Source organism: Calidris pugnax, unplaced genomic scaffold (assembly GCF_001431845.1).
Source record: "Calidris pugnax isolate Ruff unplaced genomic scaffold, ASM143184v1 scaffold42, whole genome shotgun sequence".
Taxonomy (NCBI): domain Eukaryota; kingdom Metazoa; phylum Chordata; class Aves; order Charadriiformes; family Scolopacidae; genus Calidris; species Calidris pugnax.
This window is the reverse complement of record NW_015090920.1, coordinates 210,292-234,322: the sequence shown is the minus strand read 5'-3', so window position 1 is coordinate 234,322 and position 24,031 is coordinate 210,292. Positions and strand designations below refer to the sequence as shown.

The 24,031-nt window shown below is 40.1% G+C and overlaps 1 protein-coding gene across 3 annotated transcripts in view; it reads left to right on the top strand.

Moving 5' to 3' along the window:
• PTPN13 (protein tyrosine phosphatase, non-receptor type 13 (APO-1/CD95 (Fas)-associated phosphatase)) overlaps positions 1 to 24,031 on the top strand; it is a 129,131-nt gene that overhangs the window by 80,217 nt on the left and 24,883 nt on the right. For 2 of the 3 annotated variants that reach the window (XM_014950046.1, XM_014950047.1), the window contains exons 11-27: positions 3,933 to 4,152; positions 5,498 to 5,572; positions 5,682 to 5,856; positions 6,891 to 7,044; positions 7,198 to 7,336; positions 7,735 to 7,887; positions 9,241 to 9,423; positions 10,593 to 10,755; positions 14,341 to 14,764; positions 14,933 to 15,030; positions 16,816 to 16,872; positions 18,061 to 18,153; positions 19,466 to 19,573; positions 20,313 to 20,444; positions 20,825 to 21,291; positions 22,261 to 22,404; positions 23,717 to 23,810. In XM_014950046.1, coding sequence (XP_014805532.1) covers positions 3,933 to 4,152; positions 5,498 to 5,572; positions 5,682 to 5,856; positions 6,891 to 7,044; positions 7,198 to 7,336; positions 7,735 to 7,887; positions 9,241 to 9,423; positions 10,593 to 10,755; positions 14,341 to 14,764; positions 14,933 to 15,030; positions 16,816 to 16,872; positions 18,061 to 18,153; positions 19,466 to 19,573; positions 20,313 to 20,444; positions 20,825 to 21,291; positions 22,261 to 22,404; positions 23,717 to 23,810 — 2,879 coding nt within the window. The remainder of the gene's footprint in view (positions 1 to 3,932; positions 4,153 to 5,497; positions 5,573 to 5,681; positions 5,857 to 6,890; positions 7,045 to 7,197; positions 7,337 to 7,734; positions 7,888 to 9,240; positions 9,424 to 10,592; positions 10,756 to 14,340; positions 14,765 to 14,932; positions 15,031 to 16,815; positions 16,873 to 18,060; positions 18,154 to 19,465; positions 19,574 to 20,312; positions 20,445 to 20,824; positions 21,292 to 22,260; positions 22,405 to 23,716; positions 23,811 to 24,031) is intronic. The other variant, XM_014950048.1, reaches the window with a different exon arrangement.

Sequence of the window (24,031 nt, the reverse complement as noted above, 5' to 3'; positions counted from 1 at the left end):
TTTTACATTATTTTGCTTTATGTTGCTCTGTTGAGACTGGTACCCTTAATGGACATAACTTGTATGTGTGTGAAATGTAGAAGGAAAGCATTGTTTTGTAAGTGCAGCATAGACTTGCCTGTTGTGCTTAGCAATGTAATACATTTTACATGTATGTAACTGTACAGTCTTACTTCAAGGCTTAGTATTTTTTTGAATCTGCTGTTTCTGTATGGCCTTCTCTCTGTGCCTTTGCTAAAAGGTACCCCTCTGCACTTGTGCAAAAATGTCATGGTAGGGGTACCACATAGTTCTGTACTGATTTTCGTAACTGTTCCCCCATTTTTGTAAGGTGAAAAAGATTTACTTTATTTTATTTAAAAAAAAAAAAAAAGCTAAGTACCAAACTGCTAAGTATATCCAAGTCAGAAAAATGAGGCTGAAGTCCTGAATGCTAGTTTTATTAGCTTTTTTGGTAGACTTAGTGAGAAAGCATTCACAAGTAGAATTTGGTCCTAACATAATACTTAGATCGTATCGCTCTTAATTATGTGCGCTGAAGAGGAAAACAATGCATGCTCTTGCTCTTTCTTCAACAGCTGTTGAAACCTTCCAGTGCTAACAAATGTGAAAAGGAACACCATCAAAGATGGTAGCTGGTTAAGCAGGGAGATTTCTAGGAAAGTAACTTAATATATTTATCCAGACCATTGCATGTTGCTGCTTTAAAACTTGCTGTGTTGCACAAGCCCATGACTTTTATAACTTCAGAAACATAAGCTCTGAAAGTAAAACTCTTGATAATGAGTAGTTCCAAGGAGCAAATTCTCAGAGTTTACATTTCTTTGGCTGGTTGGTTGATTTCAGCGTTCAGGGGAGTATATGCAACTTAATCCATGAGTTGAGGTCTATCAGCAATTGGGAGCATTTTTCAGTTTTTTTCCGTGTGTTCAGAGATACCATCTGTACTTCAATACATATTAAATTGACTGCTAAAAAAACCCCAATGCAACTGTTGAGAGTTACCAGGCAGCGTGAGCTGTGCTGGCTGCATGGGCTGGCTGCTCTCACCCCAGCACAAGCCGTGGATTTTTCAGTAGTACTCTGAGTGCCCTCAAACCCTTCATGTGGTCTGTGACTGTTGTTATCCTTTAAACTTCTTGGAATGCTTTCCTTGTGGCAATGGATACTTGTGTCTGTTTTTCCTCTTTGCTTCTTGTGTTCCTTATTTTTGTCTGTCCCCTTTTTTAGTTCCTTTACTACTTCTTCGTTTTTTTTTCTCTAGGAGCAGCAGCTGACACTGATCCCTTCCTTCTCTTGCCTTTTCATTCCACTAGATTTCATTTCCGTCTCCTTCCTACTTCACCAAAAGACATCCGTCTTTCTAAATCTGTTCCTGGCTTTTCCACTGCACTAATCATTAGAGAATGCCTGCCTGCTTCCCTTCTTCCAGCTTCCTTCTCTGATCTAATACCTGCTCATTTCTTGGTAAGTACACTAGATGAGGAGTTAATTTGCTTCCCACTTTTGTAGGAGTCAGCCTTCCAGGTGACTGCTCACTGACCATCTTCAGGTTAATGAGTGACTGTGAGATTCTGGGTTGCAGTCTGACATTGATGAAAATACAGAGCAGCAGCCAAAATACAGAGCAGCAGCCAAGGACCTGTCTGATGAAATGCCATAGGAAGCAGACTTTTATGATGTTATCTGTTAGGAATGTAATTTGGATTTAATTTTTTTTTTTTTTTTTGGTCGGAGTAATAACACTTGCATATTCTGAACTTCTCAGAAGAGCTCTACCTGTATCTGTCAACAGTCTCTCTGTGGGGTGAGAGATGTATGCATTGTCTGGAACCTAAAGAGTGACTCATGCTGATACCCTCCAGAGAAAACTGACAGTCTGATCGAGCCAGAGTTAGTTTTGTGTGCCCAGGATGCTGAAGTGTGCTGATTTCTGGTTGGTGATAGTGCTTATATACAAAGTTAGGAAAATTGTTAAACCATTAGGTTTTTTGAGCTTCCTCCCTGAACCATCCTACAGTCACTCTCATTTTCAGAGAAACTAACACATGTCAACGAAGATGATAAACCAACATAAGGACAATACTTTACACAGGAACTCATGATTGCTTCTATTGCCCAGAGCTTTGTTATTAAAAAGGCGGGGTTTTTTTCCTGCAGTAGGGGTTTCCACCTTAGCAAGTGTTTTCAGATACAGCCAGTTGGAACATGTCTGTCTTTTTCATATGGTGTTTGATAACTCATAGATATTTATGTTCAGAAAGTGTTTGTTTTCATTTTCTTTCGGAGCCCATCCTTAGACCTTGATCTGAAGGGCGCTCGTGGGTGTATTTATCTTAGTTCATTGTGAATATTCCCACATACGCCGATCTTAATAACCTTCCTTTTGGTGGAAAGCTAAGTCTGCGCACAAGTCCCTGCAGGTCTGAGGCCCTTTCTCATTACTTTGTCCTTTTTGTGCACATAAAGTCTGTTGCAGAGAGGGAGGGAGCGGGGAGAAGAGCAGCAGTGCTACGGCAGCCCTGTGCCACAGAAGGGATAATGGCCTTCCAGTCACACCTCTCTCTCTAATTATATCTTCTCTGAAAGTCCATTTGAGGAACTTCAGCATTGTTTTGCTCAGTTTGTGGCATGTTAGGACAAGGTGATCTTTAAGGTCCCTTCCAACCTAGAAGATTCTGTGATTCTGTTAGTGGCGTTTTGTCGTTTGGACTCTCTTCTGATTGTAATGCTGCCTTTGTGTGCCAACCAACGAAACTTTAGTATTAAGAAAATGAAGAGAATGCAGTGCACTGTCCACGCTGTTGGCTTTCATTAGAAACTTTGCTGTAAAAAGATGGAAAAAAAATTGAAATCATGTTCTGTTAATAGAGGAAAAACATTGGGTATTTTCCTTGTATTAGGACTTCTAAAGAAGCCTTGATTAGTTTGCATTTAGTTTGGGGTTTAAAGGTGTTTTTCTGTCAGTGTGGGACAGAGGGAGGGGAGTGAAAGTTGGTTTCATTTTTTCTTGGATTTCTCCTTTCTTCGTATTTCCTATCCTCCTGACTTTCAAATAAAAAATGGCTTTTGTTCAACCAAAATAGGACATGGATTTCTCTCCTTCCACAGAGAATAAAATTGGTAGGACATGTTGGATCTGTACCTGATGAGAAAAGAACTGGAGCATAGGTTGCTGTGTTTTTCAGAAACACTGATGGGGTTTTTGTTTGGGTTTTTTTTACTCCTCTTTCCCTTCAGATTATTAATATAGACTCTTAATTATTATTTTTTTTTTTTGTGGCAGCTGTGTATCAACCAAGCCATTCTTATGAATTTAAAAGAAAAGGGATTTTTTTTTTCAGCAAAATAAGATGATGAAAACATTAGAGTATGATATTTAGCATAACTTAGTATATAGGATGTGGAAACATATGAAGTATTTATATAAATATTTCAACCTTTCTACCACTCAGGAAAAATCAGGGAATAAATAACAGCACTCTGCAAAGAGTTTGTAAAGAATTTCTACAGAGAAAGTGATTGGAGTAGTATTTTCTTACATAAAGCACACTTTCTTTTCTTTAACAACATGTTTTCGATAGTGCCTTTTTCACAGAACAGAAAAATTAATATTTCCAAAGCATTAATATTTTTCTTCCTCCTGTGTGTTCACTGGTTTTGTAGTGTCAAGTATTTTTTAGGCTGCAGCTGAGCCTTTATTTTCATCTGAATAAGCGACAGGCAGCTTTAGAAACTTGGTGTGTTTGCTCGTTTTCTATATTGAAGGCTTGCTTTAGAGTGGTAACCTCCTGGCTGCTGAATAAATGTTGTGTTTTATGTAGTATTTGATAACTAGTTTTTTGTGTTCTGTGTTTAAGTAAGTACTTAAAGCAGCAGAATGTCTTAGGCATACCTACTAATGTCTTTCATCCCCTCTGGCTATACCATAGGCAACACGAAGCACCATTTGAAGGAAACCTAATAAGTCAAGAAATGATGCTGAAGCATCAGGAAGAAGAAATGATGCAACTGCAAGCCAGAATGGCTCTCAGGCAGTCCCGACACAATCTCTACTCGGGAGATGCAATTAGGTCCTCAATGCTTGACATCACCAGAGATCCACTGAGAGAAATAGCCCTGGAAACAGCCATGACACAAAGAAAACTGAGGGTAATGCCCTGATCTCAGGTGAACTCTTATTTTCATTGAAACAGAGCAGTATCTTGACTGAAACTCTAATACGTGAGATTCATAAACAGTCATCAACAGATTAAATGCTAGGTGTTTGGTGTTGCACTGATAGGAAAGACGTACTCTCACAGAGCAAAATTGTGAGGTTTTGTGGTGGCATTAGTGGCTATGTAGCCTAAAGCAGTATCAAGAGGTGCTAAAATAGGCAGCAACCTTTACTAAAGATTGCATCGATTAAACAACATACATCCTAACAAAGGTAAGGTGTTGCTTTCTCCTGTATTCTGTAATGTTTTCAACCACTTTGATTTGCATTTATTTCTCTTAGTGGAATGTGGACGTGTACCACCAGCATCAATTGTTATTAAATGAACAAGTTGGGAAGGTAAAGGTATAAGTAAACAGAATGGCTGGTGTTTAGGAGTGGTGGTGGCTTGATGCCCTCTGCTGCTGCTTTCAGTGAATTGAATTTCTTTATTATGTTTTTTTTAAGGATGGGAAAACATGGAACAAAACTCAAGTCAATTTGCTATCCTAGTCCAGGGTAGCAGTGCCTGTGTGTGTCTCCAGCCCATCGCACTGACCACTTAGTTCACGTAGGCTTTAACTAATCAGGTTGACTTCCCCTCAGCGCTTAAGAGGTTTAGGTGTGGATGTTTTACACATAGTAGGTAGTAGCCAATGAAGGTTTTCCCTCAAAAAGTGAATCTTGGGCCACCTTTTTAATGTGCTGTTGAAGTCAGTATTCTGCAGAGAACTTCCGGTAGCAGTTTGGACAGGAAACCTCCTATAATTTAGAGGGTGAATCAGTAGAACATTTATTTGTCTACAGGCAGACAGAAATTGGCCAGGTTCTCTACTTGAACCCAGGAGATAGAATTAGGCTGAAACACTTCAGTCTTCAGGAGATGAGACTTGTGTGTCACAGGCAGAGATTTGTCAAGGCAGAATTGCCACCAATGCAGAAAACCTTATAATGTCAGGTAGCTGCTTACTGAGGTAAGCCCAGATGATCCCAATATGCAACTCACACCCTGTATTTTAAAGGAAGATACATAAAACTACAGTGTTGGCTTTTTGCCCAGCAGTGGAAGAAGAACATGCAGAGTAGTAACTTCACCAGCACTGTAGCTTGCCAGTGGTATCTGGCACGTGCGCTGGCAAAGTCAGGTTCGTTAGACTTACCAGCTCACGGGAGGAATTCGGTGCAATCTTCCAGTTTCGGGCTTTGGTTCCTCTTTGGCATTTTCAGGCCAGGAGTTAACTGTGCCACAGTCTGTTGTTCCAGCAACACAGTTCTCATTCATATGCTTGTGATTTGCAGAATTTCTTCGGCCCTGAGTTTGTGAAAATGACAATTGAGCCATTCATCTCCTTGGATCTACCAAAGTCTATCCTGGTAAGAAAGAGTCTAGTCAGCAATTGGTGGCAGGGGAAGTACGGAAAATGAACAAATGCACTTTTACCACAAATGTGAATGTTGGGTTATGTTATTTCACAAAATGCAGACTAAGAAAGGAAAGAACGATGACACCAGGCGAAAAGTGAATGTGATGCTTCTAAGCGGGCAGAAGCTGGAGCTGACCTGTGATACCAAAACAATATGTAAAGATGTCTTTGATATGGTTGTTGCCCATATTGGCTTGGTGGAACATCACTTGTTTGGATTGGCTACTTTAAGAGGTAAGAATAATGATATGATGTAGTTGACATGTACATAAGAATAAGAACTATTAGCTACATGGTGTTGAGAAAAGATAAGCAGAGACTGCCTGGCATCTATAAAGCATTTACTTTCAGTTATGCTCTCTTGTATTGAGGCAAAACACATTCCTCAATGAAGAACAACTTTACATAATCAAAGTCTACATTTGCCTGAGTAATGGCACCTCATCTTGGGCAGCCTTTTCCCGTTGGTTGCTGAGTTTTCTGCCCTGCTGTTTGTTGCCTTCACCCTGACACTCTGATTGCCCTCAGAGGGCATGAAAGGGCTCTGAGTTCTGTTAATGTGCCCTGGGTGATGTTGCAGCCTCTTGTGGAGGCAGACCCGTTAGGATGTATAGGAGGGCCCATTGTACAGAGGAAGTTGCCTTAAGAAAAAAGAATTTGCTCACGAGCTGTTAAGTTTTCATTATTAGAACAGACCAGAAGTTGGACTCGTTTTTTTCACACTGGGTATAAGTCATTGTGGGAGAACTCATTTGTTCAGACCCCAGTTTCCTGTCAGCACATCTCACAGGCTGTTGCAGAGCTGTCGTGCTCAGAGTACTGGGGTGAGATAGAGCCCGTAGCAGCTCCGTCCATGGCAGGCTCCCAGTGCTCGTGGCAGTTTAGAAAGCTGTAAGAACAATTTTGCAGAAATGTAGATGGGACAGAAGTAGTAACAGAGGGAAGTAATGACAGAGTTTGGATTTCCTATGGGATAAGAAATTTAAAATTTTAAAGAAACCCTAGCTGCTGTTTTGTAGCTATCACAGAAGGTGTTTTTTTTTTTTTTACTGATGTCTTCAGGATAACTATAAAATTTATTTTTAGTGCCTCCTATTCAATGTTCTCCTTAGTAGTTATTGTATTTAAAAGCCACTGTTAGTCAACGGAAAACCTTACTGTTCAAAACCAGATTTCAAAATTGTAAATCTGATCTTTATCCTCCAATTGGAGAAAATATTTCGTTTTAATGTTTTTACCCATGTGTTTCCCTTTAACATTCATTGCAGACAATGAATTTTTCTTCGTTGATCCTGACATAAAGCTAAGCAAAGTTGCTCCAGAAGGATGGAAAGAAGAACCAAAGAAAAAAAACAAGCCCCTTGTCAACTTCACTCTGTTTTTTCGCATAAAGTTTTTTGTGGACGATGTCAGTCTTATACAGTGAGTGTATGAAATTTTTTTCAACCCCTTAAGCCCTAAATTTATGGACAGACATTGGATATTAATCAAATGCTGGAAATTTGGTCTAACAGGAAGAGTACCAAAGATGGGATGGGAGTGTTTTGTGGTTTTTGTTTTGATTTCCTGTTCTAGACATACGCTGACCTGTCACCAGTATTATCTACAGTTGCGGAAGGACATCCTGGAAGACAGGATACACTGTGATGATGAGACAGCCTTATTATTTGCATCCCTAGCTCTCCAAGCTGAGTACGGAGATTACCAGGCAGAGGTACACAATCAATTTCACCTGTGAGAAACTGTGTTCTTGCTGCTTAATTAAAGAATGGACTGTGAGCTGCCACACACACTTCACAGTTCTGCTCTGCCCGGGGCTGGAAGCTCAGCTGATAGGCTGTTGGCAATTTTTGCTGTGGGCAAGTTTTCTTTTAGTCTAACACAGGGCAGTTGCAGAGTCTAGTTCAAGATCTGGGTGTTGAACCTGCTGTCTTCAGTGGAAGTAGAGTCAGGCTTGAATAGGAAGAAACCATATGTGAAATTAAGCTCTGGGTCAGGGTTGAGATTCTGAATATGTTACTCAGCTGTAACATGCAATTCTCTGTAAAAAGCTTCATTTGGGCTCATAAAGTAGTATATGGGGATGCTATCACAAATTTTTTCATGTTCTAGGTGCATGGCATGTCATATTTCAGACTAGAACACTATGTCCCGGCTAGAGTGATGGAGAAGTTAGATCTGTCCTACATCAAGGAAGAGCTGCCAAAATTGCATAGCACTTATGTCGGTGCATCTGAAAAAGAGACAGAGTTAGAATTTTTGAAGGTAAGTGGGCAGCAGTTTACTCACTTAATCTGTGATTTAGGAAATTCCATGTGGGAATACGGGTCCATGGACTTCTAGTGAAGGCACAGAAAACCAGCTCAGGTTCTGAACAATACTGAAAGGAAGAAAGCTGAAAAGATCTTCTCGAAAGACACATCATGACAAGTGAAAAGAAATCTGAATAGATAGGAAGGAGGTCCTTTCACTTCTTTTTTTCCCACCAGTAGTTTTCCTGCTTTAGCTCAAACTAGTTAAAAGCAGCTATTGGTCCTTGAGTTTCCTCTAAAGGAAGCCATGATTACGAGGCAGCACACCCTATGATGTCCTTTGTCCTTTCTGTTGAGAAAAAATTACATATTCAAATTATGAAGGATTTTGTAACAGCTAATACTGTTAACAGTGCTTGCTATGAAGCAAACCAGAGGCATTACCAAGCAGACTTTCTCGTGGAGGTACTATGTAAAGTGATAGGAAAACTGTAATCATAGATATATTTCACTTATTCTAAAAGGACCCATTAAGAAATGTAATTATGGGGTTTGCTGCTGTTGCTCAGGAGATAATGATCAGATCCTCTTGATACAATGGCCGCAAATGAATTTGGGGGTGATGGTTTGCTGCTGAGACACTGGATAACCTGTAATTTCACAGTCACACTGTGTTTCTACAGTCTCTTTGAGAAGATGATGGAAGAGGCGCTCAGTAGACTTTGTCCATTCTAAGGCTGTTACTTGTTTGACAGAAGTGTTCTTGTAGCTTAACCACAGCGAACAAGAGTAGGGGACTTGATCCTTGCTAAACCTGGTCTGACTGGAGATGGGGTGGGGAGAGCAGTAAGATTCCCTCACTGGAGACATGACATCAATCCTTATGCCAGTACTGAAGAGAAAGCAGAAACGACTGGGAGTGTGGAGTGAGTGAAACTGTGTCTTTTGGCAGCTGTGATGCCTTAATGTGATTACAGAATTGCAGTGTTAATCTAATTCTGTGTTTAATAAATGTGTCAATAACAAGTGAATCTGGATGATTACAGTTTGTTGCCAACAATTGTTGTGTGCAAGTTTGATTTGCTCACAGGCATTCTTGGTTCCTGCTTTCATTGTTTGGTTCTAATAAACGCTATATTGATTTGCTGGAGTGTTTGGCAGGTGAAGAGATACTGCCAAGACTTAGAACCCTCTAGAGCAGCTCATGTCTCTCTTGCAACATCTGTAAACTGTGTAAGTGGAATCACCAGGCAGAAAGGAATCTTTTTAATATGTGGATTTTAGAAAAAATATTTATATAGAGATACAAAAAACTTGTAATAGCCTTAACTTATTCTTAGAAGTTTCATTGCATTGATCTGTACAGTTATGTCAGAGACTCACAGAATATGGGGTTCACCTTCATCACGTGTTGCCCGAGAAGAGATCCCAAACAGGTATCCTTCTGGGAGTGTGCTCCAAAGGCGTTGTTATTTTTGAAGTTCACAACGGTGCCCGCACACCTGTACTACGCTTCCCGTGGAGAGAGACAAAGAAAATATCTTTTAGTGTAAGTCAGTCTCTTTTCTGTGTGTACATGTCTATATTTGTATCTCCAGATACTGGATTTGTGTGCTGCTTATATTTTTGCAAATTAAGCTGCTGTTTTACAGTGTAACCTGACTACACGTGGCTGAGCTGTTTTGTATTATGGGATTGAAATAGGAGTTTTGATGTTTTAAAGAAGTTTTTTTTTCTTTTTATTACCTTGCATTCTATGCTGCTGAGGTTCCAGCCTCAGGAAAGAGTTTAGCACCTGTGTTTTTGGCAAATCTGTGTTAATGTGAAACGTGGCTTCCCTGCCTTCTAAGGAAGAAGCTATTACAAAGATAGATAAAGAGCTACTCGTAGCATGGGGGAGCTCTGCCCATTTACTGCGTTTCTGGGCAATCTGCCCGTGCTGTGGTAGGGGACATGGGTCATGAAGGAGCACCGGAGTCAGGATCCTGCTTTAGAGAACCTGGAACTGGCAAATGCCAGTACTCCATGTGACTGGGAGATGCACCTCTGTTTCTTCCAAATTGTTACGTTTCCTAAGATGGTAATGGGTGACAGGGGCTGAAACTTGATCTTGACAGTACCAGCCAGCCCTGGTGGGTACACAATGATCTGGTGGTCATGCACCAGTTTTTAAGGAGGTGTTGAGGTTCAAATCCTTACCTTTATACGGGCATTGAAAACAGTACTTCTCTCTGATAACTTATGGAAAAGTTAGAGCCTGTTTCATCTTTGATACGTTTTTAACTAGAATTGGTAAATTGAAGTTTAAAAATACTGAAAAAAAAATTTCAGACCTGGCACATTAACTGATAGATTCATAATTACATGGGCATCTAGTTCTTTTCCTCTTGAGTGACAGCATCCCTTGTGACTTCCTCAGAGGCTTTTGAAAACTCCATCCTGCAAAATGTAATAGTGCTGGTTGTCAGCAGTCAGCACCAACAGTAACAGGGGTGGATTATTTAAGTACCATCTCAGCTACCTCAGAAGTAGCTTTAAAGTGCTACTTTGTAAATCTCAAATTACTTTCAACCCCTATTTTGCCAGAAATCTCTCCCATCAGTGCATTTTGCTTCATTAAAGGTTGAATGCTATAAGTGTGCATGAGCACATACAAAATGCTTTGTAGGCTAAAAGAAATCTTTGTCTTCAACTTTTTTTTCTTTCCACATTGTGTAGAAGAAGAAAATAACTTTGCAGAACACGTTGGATGGTATCAAGCATGCATTTCAGACTGACAATAGTAAGACTTGCCAGTACCTTTTGCATCTGTGCTCTTCCCAGCATAAGTTTCAGCTGCAGATGAGAGCCAGGCAGAGCAACCAGGACACTCAGGACATCGGTAAGGACTGAGACACTGTGTTGGCTTTTAATAGCAATCTATATGTATTTCTGTTAGGGGAAAAACTAAACTTGAGCTTCAGTAGGTCCACCAAGTGCTACATATGTGCAGCTCTACATTTGGAGGTTCTGTACTATAAAGAGAATCTACTAGCTAACTCTGTTTATTTTTTCTTGGCGGGGGGAGAGAGAGTTAGCAGATCACACAGAGCTGGTGCACAACAGCTCCTGTAAATTAAAAGGAATCTAAAAATAGATCATGGATTTGATGAATGGCTTTTGGCTTTTTTTTCAGAAACAGCTTGATATTTCAATAATAGGAATTTTACCTTTTGCTTAACGTGTAATGTGTTGGTTTGATAAAGTACAATTACAGGAGAAGTGGTGTGATCGTGGGTGTAGCTATCTTTAGTTAATGGTGGCCCCAGTAAGGAACAGCACTGGTGCTACTCAGATTTCTTCAAAATTGCCATTGAATTTGTGTGTATAACTAGAAAATGTAAAGATGTTCTTTTTAGATAGAAAATATTAATTGGCAAATGCAGTAATTGAAAAAGCCCTCTGCACTAATTTCTTTGCTATTTGGAGCAGAGCTCCCTTGGCTGGCCTTCAGCACAGCCTGTTTTGCTCAGTCTGCCTCCTCATGCTTTCTTTGTTCCCTCTTTTTATCTCTCTGCATTCCAGTTGCTGCTAATCTGGACTTCCACCAGCTCAGCTGGGAAGGAGTTTGACCCCAGTGCTGTGGAGATTGTGATCTTTATTTATCATTTTTTTTTAAAGAGGAGGTAGGCGTGGGGAAAGGCATATGGCAACTCTGCAGCCTTCTTTCTGTTCAGCTAACTTAGTGCAAAGAAATAGAACCAAGTGACTCAAAGCCTTTGTACCATTCTCTAACTTGGTGCTTGCTTATTCTGACTTGCAAAGAAAAGCAGTACATGAGAGGTGTTCTTAGTGAGGCAGACTTGGGTGCTCTTACACAAGCAGCATTTGTTGTGCTTTGGGAGTCTGAAAAAGAATAGTTTGCTTCTGTGTAGTATAGATCACCTGGAATTCAGAGGTCTCAGATTTCATCAATCGTTCCTAAGAAGCAAATAAGTCAGTATTATGATTAATTCCATTATATTTGTTTATTAAAAGTAAAAAAAATTCAAACAGAGTTTGCTTTTGTCATAACTTCACTGATATAAATTGATTAGCCAAGTTTCTCTTTCCTGCATATATATATTTATATAAATACATCTAGCAGTTACTAGAATAATATTTTTTTAAAAAGAGAGTATTGTAGTACAGGTAAGAGAAAACAAGGATGAAGTAGTCAAAATAGCATATTAATTACTGCTTTTCTTTTGTTTGAGCAGTGAAATCCCAGGCAGTATTTGGGAATTTTTTTTTTTTTTTTTTTGTTAGAGACCTTAAAATGTCAGTAAAAACCGATGGCTGGAAGTCCTCGGCAAACCAGTACAAAAATAAGGCAGGTGACATTATTATCTCAAGGCTGATCGCCATGGGAAGTGTATGTAGAACACTAGCTGTAGTGCTTGCAGTGTTCGTGGGGTGGAGTAGCAGACTTCAGAGGATTAATATGCTTTGGAAGATTCTTTAGAAATACAGTATTACATTTTCTTGCAAGACTGACCTTGATTTCAGCCAAAGAATGGAGAAAATACTTTGAGACAAGGGGGAAGGCTTGATGTGCATAGTGATGGTTAACAGATTTTCATGGAACAAGAGGCTGAAGGCATAAGGGAGCAGTTTATAGCCCCTGTCACGTACTGTGGCGTGTTTTTCACTTGTTGCACAATGCCTTCAGTGACCTGGGAGAAACCATCTTAATACATGGAAATGTAATTGAAAGAATTACAGAAAGAATTACTGGTGGTGAATGGAGTTAAATCCAGCTGGCGTCCAGTTACGAGTGGTGTCCCACAGGGCTCGGTACGGGGGCCAATTCTCTTTAACATCTTTATCAATGATCTGGATGAGGGGATCAAGTGCACCCTCAGTAAGTTCGCAGACGACACCAAGCTGGGTGGCAGTGTTGACCTGCTGGAGGGTAGAGGCTCTGCAGAGGGATCTCGACAGGCTGGATGGATGGGCCAAGGCCAATGGGATGAGGTTCAACAAGGCCAAGTGCTGGGTCCTGACCTTGCGTACCACCAACCCCCTGCAGCGCTCCAGGCTGGGGGCAGAGTGGCTGGAGCTGCCTGGCAGAAAAGGACCTGGGGATGTTGGTGGCCTGTGGGCTGAACAGGAGCCAGCAGTGTGCCCGGGTGGCCAAGAAGGCCACCAGCATCCTGGCCTGTGTCAGGAACAGTGTGGTGAGTAGGGCCCGAGAGGTGATGGTCCCCCTGTACTCGGGGCACTGGTGAGCCCCCACCTCAAGTACTGTGTCCAGTTTTGGGCTCCCTACCATGAAAAAGACATCGAGGTGCTGGGGCATGTCCAGAGAAGGGCAACAAAGCTGGTGAGGGGTCTGGAGCACAAGTCTTATGAGGAGAGGCTGAGGGAGCTGGGGTTATTCAGCCTGGAGAAGAGGAGGCTGAGGGGAGAGAGGGGAGCTGACTCCAAGACATCAATGGAGTTTAAGAAGGGTTCAGATGGTGTGACTTCCTTTAAAGGCACCAGCAAACATGTTGACGCAGCTTATCACGTTTCTGTGTGAGAGCCAGGCCCCAGGAAGGTAACCGCAGGCCTTAGGAGGCAGTTAGGTTAATGGAAACGAGCCCTACTCAGCTTTGCTCTGAATTAAGAGGGGGTGAGGCTAAGTGGTATTATCTTGCGTTTGCTTTCGTCTAACAGCGTCCACCTAGACAGTTCCCACGACTGAGCTGACAGTAATTTAATTAGAACCCAAAACCTGCTGCTCTCTGCTGCTTAAGGGAATCCTAGTTCATGAGTCCAAAAGTCTGGCAAACCCTAGCCAACGCTTTCTGTTCTGTGTTAAAACATGTAGGATGTTTCTGGTGGGGGAAGTCCCCAAGTGCAGCTGAGTGAACTGATGCTCTTGAACCAGGTGGAGATGCTGCCAAGCCCCCATGACTTTGAGCTGTACTGTAAGCGTGTCGGGGACTCGTGTGAAGAAAACTAAGTGATGGATGGAAGTTTGGTAGAATCTGATAATGTAGAGTTCGGGGAGCCCTGTTTGTTCAAATTCTGGAAAGGACTTGCATGAGCAGGTTAAAGGAAGTGTAGTCTTGTAGGTCGCTTGGCTTGAGGATATTTATTTGCTTTGCAGAAAGAGGTGATGTGTCTGTACACAAGGTACGGCAGTTAAACGGGGAAGATGAGGCTTCATACTAATAAGGGGATAAATGTTCTGCTATTCTGTGTTTTTGGACTTCAGTGTGGTAGATGGTCAGGTTATTGTAACATCATGACTCCAAACTTTGTTTCCTGAGTAAACTCACATGGTGGTGGTTTGTGTGTACCTGATGATGGTACATCCTTCTGAGCGTATAGAAGAAATGTGCTTTGTGTGAGCTGGGTGTTTAACATACGTGCTTTACAGAAGGAGGTCACACTAACTCTGCTGTATAACTTAAATTTGTTTGTTTTCTGTTTAAAAAAAAAAAAAAACCAAACACAGAAAGGGCTTCATTTAGGAGCCTGAACCTTCATGCAGACTCCGTCAAAGGTTTCAACATGGGACGAGCGATCAGTACTGGTAGCCTGGCCAGCAGCACTTTGAACCGACTTGCCGTTCGACCTCTGTCTGTCCAAGCAGAGATTCTGAAAAGGTTGTCCTGCTCTGAGCTCTCACTCTTCCAGCCGCTTCCTGGCTCATCAAAGGACAAGAACAATAAGAATCTGTGGGAGGAAAGACCCAGGGTTATGAGCAAGTCATTTCACGATCTGAGTCAGAGCCACATCTCGGTTTACCCCCCAAGGAAAAATATTATTAGTGCTTTGGACTCTTCCCCCAAAAAAATAGAAGACATAATGGGAAGAGTCTTTCAGCAAATGCCAAAATTTGATACTGGATCAGCAGCGGGAGCATTAAAAATGAGCAAGTAAGAGTCTCTCTGACCACTCTACAATATCTTTGTGTACAGTCAATGTACATTTTGCATCAATTTTGCTTTGTTATTCATACCATTATTTTATTACATTGATCCTTCCCTCTCCCAACTTCCTCTTCCCTCTGTCTGGTTCCCCCTTCTCTCCTTCTCCCCTTTAAGTTCAAAATCTCATGCAGGTTTAAGTAGAAGCCCTGAAAGAAAGAAAAATGACTCGGACTCATCATCCATTGAAGATACCGGTCAAGCCTATGTTGTAGGTCAGCATGCAAAAAATATTACTGTATTTACTAACTAACTTCTAAAGTTGCTTTGGGTGTAGTGCTTTCATCTATTTATTAACTGATGGTAATATTTCAATTGGAAAAAGGGAGCAGAGTATCATATGTAAAGTAATCCAGACCAATTGCCTGTTGTTCCTGAATAATTGTTGCAATTAATGAAAATGTGGCCAACACCAGTCTGTGTTGGCAAAGTGAGAAGTATTACTACGTTACAGCAAAAGCTGTTCCAGAAAACATCTACTATTTTGTCACTTCAGAGTGCCATTTTATTGTGTGGATCTTTCAATAATTTGCTAGTCTTCATAGTATGTTTGTCAAGCTTGAACTCTTTAAGTGGAAAGGATGCAGGGAGTGATTTTTGGAAGTGCACACTGATTGCGTTTTGCTTAAGCTGCCTATTGGCTGGTACATCTGAACAGTAACTGCACGGTTCTTTTTTTTGTTTGTTTGGTCTCATTTGGTTATAATAAATTAGCTACAATTTTTTTTTGCAGTGCATTGGGTGTTTCACAACACTCTCGTAATGAGCTAAGCCAGATGTACTTATTCCCTTTTCTTGGCAAGGGTTGGATCTTACTGAGCATTGACATACAGAGTTTGCATTAAAAAAAAAAATTGAGCAGCTAGACTTAAACTCACCTGTTGTGTTATTGTACATTAATTTTTAGTATCTGTGTGTCATCAAGTTCTGGTTAAAGGAGGTTGTAATAATAATAGAAACTACAAACACTTGCAGCATTAGCTTGTTTTTCTTGCTTTGCTTTTGCTTAATGTTAAAATATTGATTAGTTATGGAAAATCAGAAAAATTGGAAAAAGGCTAAGTTTATCAGGGTTGACATAGACAAACTTGCAAAAGAACCTGAAGAAAAAGAAGAAAAAAAAAAAACCCAAACCAAAAACCAGCACCCCCAAAACAACCCCCCAAAAGCAGAGTGTAGCATAGAACCACTTCCTGCATCTGCCCCCGCTGCCCTCGAAACCAGGACTGGCTTGGGAACCCACTGCTTCAGCACGGAGAGCATAAGCTACTGCAGAGTGATATGGGGCTTGCAGTTACTCTCGTGACTGCTTGCAGCCATTTATCCTACACTTTTAGCTTTCAAATTACTGTTTCCACGTGCTTACCCATAGTCCTGGGCAGTAGCCAGGACTACTTTCCTAAGAAGTCCGAATTATCTTACCTCCTTTACTTTGATAATTTAGTACATTTATTTTCTCCTCTTTAAAGTATGGCCATATTTGCTTAGCATTGATCAATCAAAAAAAAAAAATTTCTCTATGTAAACCAGTTCAAAGAGAAATACGTGGTTCAAACTGCTTGTTACTGCAGTAATTTATTTGTTACTGTACAAAATCTTTTAAGATTCATGTTGTGTTGGTTTATAGGTTATATTCATATTTGGGTAATTAATAAATAAGGTTACCTGCGTATTCATCTAATCCTGTTAGAAGATTCAGTCTTGACTTTGTTTCTTTAAGGTCCATAAATTTTATCTGAAGTTAACGGTTGTAAAGGCCAAACCTCTCTCCTTTCTGTAATTCTTTGCTTTTGCATGAGCTCCCATCTATCTGAATCTTGAACTGCAACCAAAGCACATGAATGATTTGGATTTGCCCTAATGTCGATTGATTTTTAAAATAACTAAGTAATCTGATATTGTCAGTGAGCTCATGTGTAAGGTCTGAAATACTTCGTGGTAGCTTTTGTATTAGAAAAAATTAATTACAACAATGTCTAATACTTCCATTCATGTCACAGGTGTCAGCATGAATACTTCAGGAAATCTTCCGTCACCGATGCTGTTAAAAGAGAATGGTAAGTTGATAAACGATCTGCCTATAGAATTAATTCAGTAAGTTTGTGAAACACTTCCCAAGTCATGTTTCTGTCCTGTTCCTTCACTATTCTTAAATCACATACCTCTCTCAGTTAGTTGGACCTTTTCCTAAATACAACTCCTAATATTTCTTTTGGAATATCTTGACATCTGTGTGTAATATTTGTTCAAATATGAATAGTGTCTGTTTAATTTGAGACTTGAAGAACGCTATTACCTAACACACCGTGGTCTTCAAAGCTCGTTTTCCTTCCTTGTGGGGTTACTGGTTTTGTAGAGCTCAAGAAGACTGTTTTCTTTTTAGTTCTTCTGCTCTTTATGTTTGACTTGGTTTTATGGGTGAAGAACTCCTCCTCCACATGGTGCAGTGCACTACTGTTTTCTGCTTGTACCAGTGTGTAGAGCTCAGTAGGTTTCTGTCCTTGTGGAATTGCACGTTCCCCTTAAGGCAAAAGTGTGCCAGGCACTCCAGACCAAATGACTTGTATTTTCTCAAGGTAGCAAATTCATGAGTTCAGACTTACAGTATGTTGGTGTTTCCTGAAGTTTCAGGAGATGACTGGGGTTTTTTCCAAATCATGCTCCTTCTGTCATGTAAATCTATTATAAGGGTGTTCAAATTTTGGAAGAGGCAGAATCAGCAGCCTGTGGAGTTTCAAATGCGGAAATAAACAAGATAGGTTTCAGTAGATATTTTTAATGTTGATTGTTTTTAATGAAGGACCACTATTAAGAGAACTCACTGAGTAAGCTTTTAGAAACTTCATATAATAAGCCTCAGTTTCGCTTTTACCAATGTGCTTATGTCCTGCCTACCTCATCAGGGCATGTAAAAGATATAAATATTTTGCTGAACTAAGACTTAACAAATTTTAAGGTTCTAGAGCTCAATTGTGTTGTGATTTCAAGAGACTATGCTAGGTGCTTTTCTTAGGAGGAATAAAAGGTTTTAACTGCTGAAGATGGGAGTGAATTGTAATGATGACGTTTGTTGCTTCTGTTTTTTTATTTGGATGTGACTTGGAAGATGAAAGTTCAACCAAGTAGTTCAGAACAGCTGTTCAGGTTATCAGACAAGTAATCTTTTTTTAATGGGTAGAACTGATGGCAAACGTGAAGGGGGAAATAGTCAGATAGTGTGTGATCACCAAATGTTGGCTTTTCAGTTGACTCTCTGCAAACACCACCGACCAGAGTTGCCTCACCAGAAAGAGAGATCACTTTGGTGAACTTGAAAAAGGATGAAAAACTTGGCTTAGGTAAGTGCCTTTAAAATTGTTGTTGTCATGTGTATTCCTTGAAGCCAAAAACAAAATAAAGTTTTCTGATGTGTATTTAAGTATTTATTGTAGGAATGAGGAAAGCAGTGCAGACAGTAGCTGGATTTGGAAGGCATTCAAGATGTTGACTTACTTGGTAGCGCCTGCTACTGATTTGTTGAGTGATGTTTAAGTGAGTCTCTTTCTCAGTTGTTCTGTATTGTAAGTGTAGGATAATATTTATGTTGTAAATTAGCAATCTTAAAATTTCGCTTTTAAAGTTTACCTCTGTGTTCAGGTACAAGATTTTTGTCTTTGTGGAAACTTCACAGCTGAGACAGCTTGAAGGTTTTAAACAAAAAAAGATGTTATAAAGCCATTATGAGTTAATTGTGGAGTGTTTTTCTTTTACAACATGATCAGATGGAACACTAATTAGAGGTTCAAGGAGCCTGGAAGATGAGATATTTGCGTTCCATTCCTCCTTCTACCACTGAATTTTTTCGTAAACCCACACAATTTTTCCCTGTATGAGTAATGAATAACTTGGTGTTGGTATTGTGTTTTAGGGAGGCTCTCTAAAGTGTCCTTAAGGACGTCTGTTATTCAAAATAGGACTGTTGTGTACATTTGGAGAGGTGACAAAGGCAATATTTAGTGTTTACCCCACACAGTAACTTAAGAGTTGGCCAAAAAGGAAATAAATTAATATGAAATGCACCATTTTTTCTCTCTCCTCCCCATGCAATATGTGGTACTTCGCTCTCTTTGCTAGAATAGAGAAAACCTGATATCTTCTATTTTCTTTTTTTTTGTCTTGAACATACTTCCCTGGTTTACTTAGTAGAATTAGCAGAACTGTTTTCTTTTGAGGCTTCTAATCTAGGAAGTTGAAAAACTCAGTTAAGACCAGGGTCAAGCATTTAGTTGAACAATCTAACAATGGAGAAAACCAAAAATTTTTAGGTAAGAGAAAATATATTTCATCTGATCAGCAAATGTGCATTTAATGTCATCTGTTTGTGCATGTGTTTCTCTTGTCACAGTTGTCTTCTAGCTGCTATTGGAATTTTCTGGGAAGCCAGCTAGACAAAGTGAATTGATTTCTCAAAAGCAGAATGCAATGAAGCTTAGTCAAAAAAGTTTTACCACTTACTTTCGTGTAGACTTCTTTTGAGATGTATCGTTTTCTACTACTTTGCATTTATTCAAATGACTAGGTTTTTTGTCCTTTCTGAAATACGGACTTGTATTGTGTCAAGTTACACTGTGATTGTTGACGTTTTTGTCTGCTTTGGGCTTTTTTTAATAGGCTTTCAAATAGTCGGTGGAGAGAAGATGGGGAAACTTGATCTGGGAATTTTTATTCATTCAGTTATTCCTGGAGGACCAGCTGATTTGGAAGGATCCCTAAAACCAGGTGAATAGTGTAAATAAAAGTGTATATGTGAAAGAAAAAGCCAAAGATATGCAGTACAATTTTCGCACTATGGCTGTAGTGCGCCAGTCCCTTACAAATGCTGACCTTCAGTTACCTTCTGGATAACTTCTGAAAAGTGGTGATACTACTTTGTTAAACTATACAAAACTGAAAATCATTCAAATCAAAGTAAAAAATGATAAAGCTTGAAGTAGCAGAATATTAAAGTTACATATAAATGGCTTTATTTACTATTTTCTTTATATAGATGCTTTGTAATTTCATTTTTTTAAAACTTGAAATCCATACTTTGATTTTAGAAAAAATGAATGTAACCATGTGGCTACTGTAGCAGAGAGGGGAAGAGAATTTATTTTATTTAATATCTGCTTTTTTCTTTTAATTTTAGTCTGTGCCTTGAACTGAATTGCATATTACTTATTTTACTTTCTGATTTTTGCTTTTGCATTTGTTTTTCTACAGCAGAAGAGAAGGTAGAAATCACAATTTGTAAAGGTTTGGCAGGTTTAAAAAGAAGAAATGTTCATAACCAGTTCTTGTGGTTTGTTTAGGCTTTGGGAGTTTTTAATGATTAGAGTTCCCTATTCCAGCATCACTTGAACTTTAGTGATTTTTAATCCACGCATTGTGTAGACATGTTTAGACCTGTACTGTACAGTCTTACTGATGGATAAATATGTAGATGTTAGATTATATCTGAACAATCCCTTTTGTGCAGGGCATCGACTAATATCTGTAAATAGCACAAGCTTAGAAGGCGTCAGCCACCATGCAGCATTAGAAATTTTGGAGAATGCACCTGAAGACGTGACACTTGTTATCTCTCAGCCCAAGGACAAGCTATCCAAAGGTACGGAGACAAATACTCCTTATTCTTAAAGAGCTGTTGTTTGAGTTTGAGCATGCTTCCCTCTCTGACACCTTTTTTAAAGTACTTTCTGTGCTTCTTTAAAATTACTAATCTAATCAGCTGAGATTAGTAAAGCATCACCTGAACTGCAGTCACTTCTAGCTGGGGTTCCTTACAGTAAATGCTTGAAATTGCGTTCTGAGACCGAACCAAGTCATGTTTTACCTCTGGTGAGGACCCACTGGTTGCATTGTAAAAAGAAAGCATTCAGTATAATATAAACAGGAAAAGCTTACGTGGTTGTAAGGAGAGACGTTTGTGTCCTACTGGAGACATCACGTTGCCAGCTTGTGATGACTGTTTTGTTTCCTGGTTTTCAGCATCGTCTAACGCCGCAGCCATCAGTAATGGAACCAGGGGTTATTTAAGGAGGCCCTCGTTGGTGCAGGACAACGAGGCAGAGTCCTCTTCAGAAGAACGCAACCGGTGCCGTGGTCACCAGAGGCCTGCTTCGGGAAGTTTGTCTGGTTTGTCGGGAGGCAAGCGTGATGGCAGCATGAGCTCCCAGGACTCCAGAACAGAGAGTGCCAGCCTGTCCCAGAGCCAGACAGCCAGCTGCTTTGGCAAACGTTCGAGTGGCAGAGCCCAGCAGGATGCTCAGCATTACAGCGATTCCCAGCCTGGGCTTTCTAAAATGAATGAGAAAAGAAGATCCTCCTCTGACAGTACTCGAGCCAAAAATAAAAGGCTTGGGGTAGTGGAGTCTGTGGAATATTCTGACCGAGGAGATTCTGACATGGATGAAGCAACTTACTCCAGCAGTCAGGAGCAACAGCCAGCTAAAAAGGCATAGTGTATTTCATATGAATATTTCCCATCAGTGTATAATAGTGGTAGTGAAATAGCTGACTGGGGGTGTGAGTAAGGTGAAAGGATGTGGGGGAAGGACAGCCTGGCCTGCAGCTTATCCTTCTAGTGGCAAATGCTAATAGCTAATTTCTAATAGTTTGGTGGTTTCGTTCAAAATAAATGGAGACAATCACTCCTGTAACTTGAAACAACTTCCCAGCTTTCCATTGTCATGAGATGGGCATGTCTTACTAGAGGCAGATTGTGTTTTGGGATGAACATACAGTGCCCTTGTTGATTCTGTAGAAAAATTCCTTTCATTTCTGTGTGTTTGTATGATATGATCATAGTCTAGCGACCACCCCTAGAGGTAAGTTTATTCACCTGGCAGATAAATTTAAGTTTTTCCTAGCTTAAAGTAGCAGTGATGCATCTAGAATGGGTAACAAGATCTTTAGGGATTGACCTAATCCATGGAAAGCTGCTCTTGTGTAGTGGAGTTCAGCGGTGGCTATGCTCTGAACAGAGACAGCTTGCGGCTTCACCTTTCCAAAAGTACACCATGGCAAGTACTGCAAATTAATTCCTAACTTGCAGTGATTCCTCTTTTCAGCAGATGGAGGTTATTTAGTCAAGTTGTGGCAGCTCCTGCAAATTAATCCAACTGATCCTAGACTGCTGCACTACTGAAGCGCTATAGTTTGTGTTCTGTGAGCAACTCTGAGAATAAAGACTCAGTTGCTGAAGGCCAAGCATTCTTCTCTGCTAAACCTGTTCAGTGGCAGCAGTGGAAGAGTTAAAGCAATGAGCCTTATGAGTATTACTTGGTACTTTGCCATGTGGACTCCTTTTGACTGCATCTTACTCAAAAACATACCATTTAGGGTCTTAACTGTAAACTTCGGTTCTAATAGCAAATCATTCTCTTGCTTGTTTCTTTTTCTTTTTTTTTTTTTTTTTAATAAAGGAACCTTCCTCAGCGAATACAGCAAACAAAATGAATTCTAAAAAGGTTACTGCAACACTTCTTAAACCTGGAGATATCTTTGAGGTTGAACTAGCCAAAAAAGATAACGGCTTGGGAATAAGTGTCACGGTACTGTTTGACAAGGTTTTTAGATGTTTTCTCTTTTTCTCTACTCCCAGCAACCCATTAGATTGCTAAATTACAAGGAAGCAAAATATTTTCTGGAATCCCTGTTAAGCATATAGTTTTACTGATGCGTGATTAGTCTTACCAAATGTGAAAAGTAATACTATTTTATATCCCTTTTCTTGTCATCTGCCCTTCAAGTAACCTTTGTTCTTTTACGGTGGAGCCCCAAAATAGAATCTTATCACAAGATGCTGCTTTTGTGAGTATAAAAAGCAAGATGGTCTTTGTCCCTTGCTACCTAATAACAAGGGAGAGAAGTGAGACCTTCCCTAACTGCATCGCAGGCACTGAAGCAGTAGTGTCCGTTTAGAGTGTCTGTGTGCATCCACACACATATACCATGTTCATTGTTCTCCCTCTGCTGGATAAAAGGCAGAAGGTAAAAAAACCTACTTAAACCCAAATAAGCAGACACTGCTTTCTTGCAATACAGGACAAAAATGTATTTTTAGGGGACTAATTTCTCTTTGGGCTACAAAATTTTGAAGGCAATGTATGTTTAAGGCCTGCCATACTGCAGAGGGGTACTTCAGGGAAGAGGAGAATGATTTATAACTGAGATTTTTTTGCTGCTCCTGTTCTTATATTGTGTTCAAAAATACATTTTGATATTTTAATATTCAAATATCTCTGCCCAACTGCACGGTGACTTGAAAAAGGAAAAGTTGCTTAAATTATAAAATCATAGACCCACTTAGGTTTAAAGTGACCTTTAAGATCATCTAGTGCAGCCACCCCTGCGATGAGCAGAAAGGCTAAGGCCCTCCAAAAACAGTGCTGGTTTGAGCTTGAGCAGAAATTTTCAGCTTAGACCTACAAAATTGTATGACCTGAGAAAAAGCAGCGCTTCTCAGTTTCCTGTTACATCAGAGGGGGTGTGTTGGAGCAGGACACTGCATGGATGTGCATTTCTGCTTGGGCATGCTGTGCTCGGCACATCTCTGAGCTCTGATGTGCATGCAAGCATACAAAGTCCAGCCTAATGCAGACAGGTTTCTGCTGAAGGACACTTATTTATTTTGGGCACGTTTGCATTGTGATGCCTTGTGTTTTTACAATCTTTCCACCTCAACTTCGTTCATAATCAATTGCATGGCTGTGAAAGCATGCTTTATGTAACATTTTGGTTTTGATAATTTGGGGATTCTTTTTACACGCCAGTAGCCCCAGTGCTTCCTGAGTACAGTTTTCCTTGTGTGACGTGTTTAATTACTAAGTATTTGAACTGCAAAAAGACTAACAAATGGAATTTTTGCTTTCCATTTAGGGCGGTGTAAATACTAGCATAAGGCATGGTGGTATTTACGTGAAAGCGATTATTCCGAAGGGAGCAGCTGAAGCAGATGGAAGAATAGAAAAAGGTAGTATTTCAGTTCTTTCAGTTGGGACCCTTCATGTGGAAAAAAAGGGCAGATAACTGTTTGTAGTGGACTTGATGATACACTGTGGTCTAGAAGCAAGGAACTCTGTTTGCCTCCTCTCATTGCACCCTTTTCACTAGGAAGAAGAGCTGCTTTTTCCAGGCTACTGCATTTGCAGTTGTAATTTTAAATACTGGCTTGATAACTAATTCTGCAGGTGA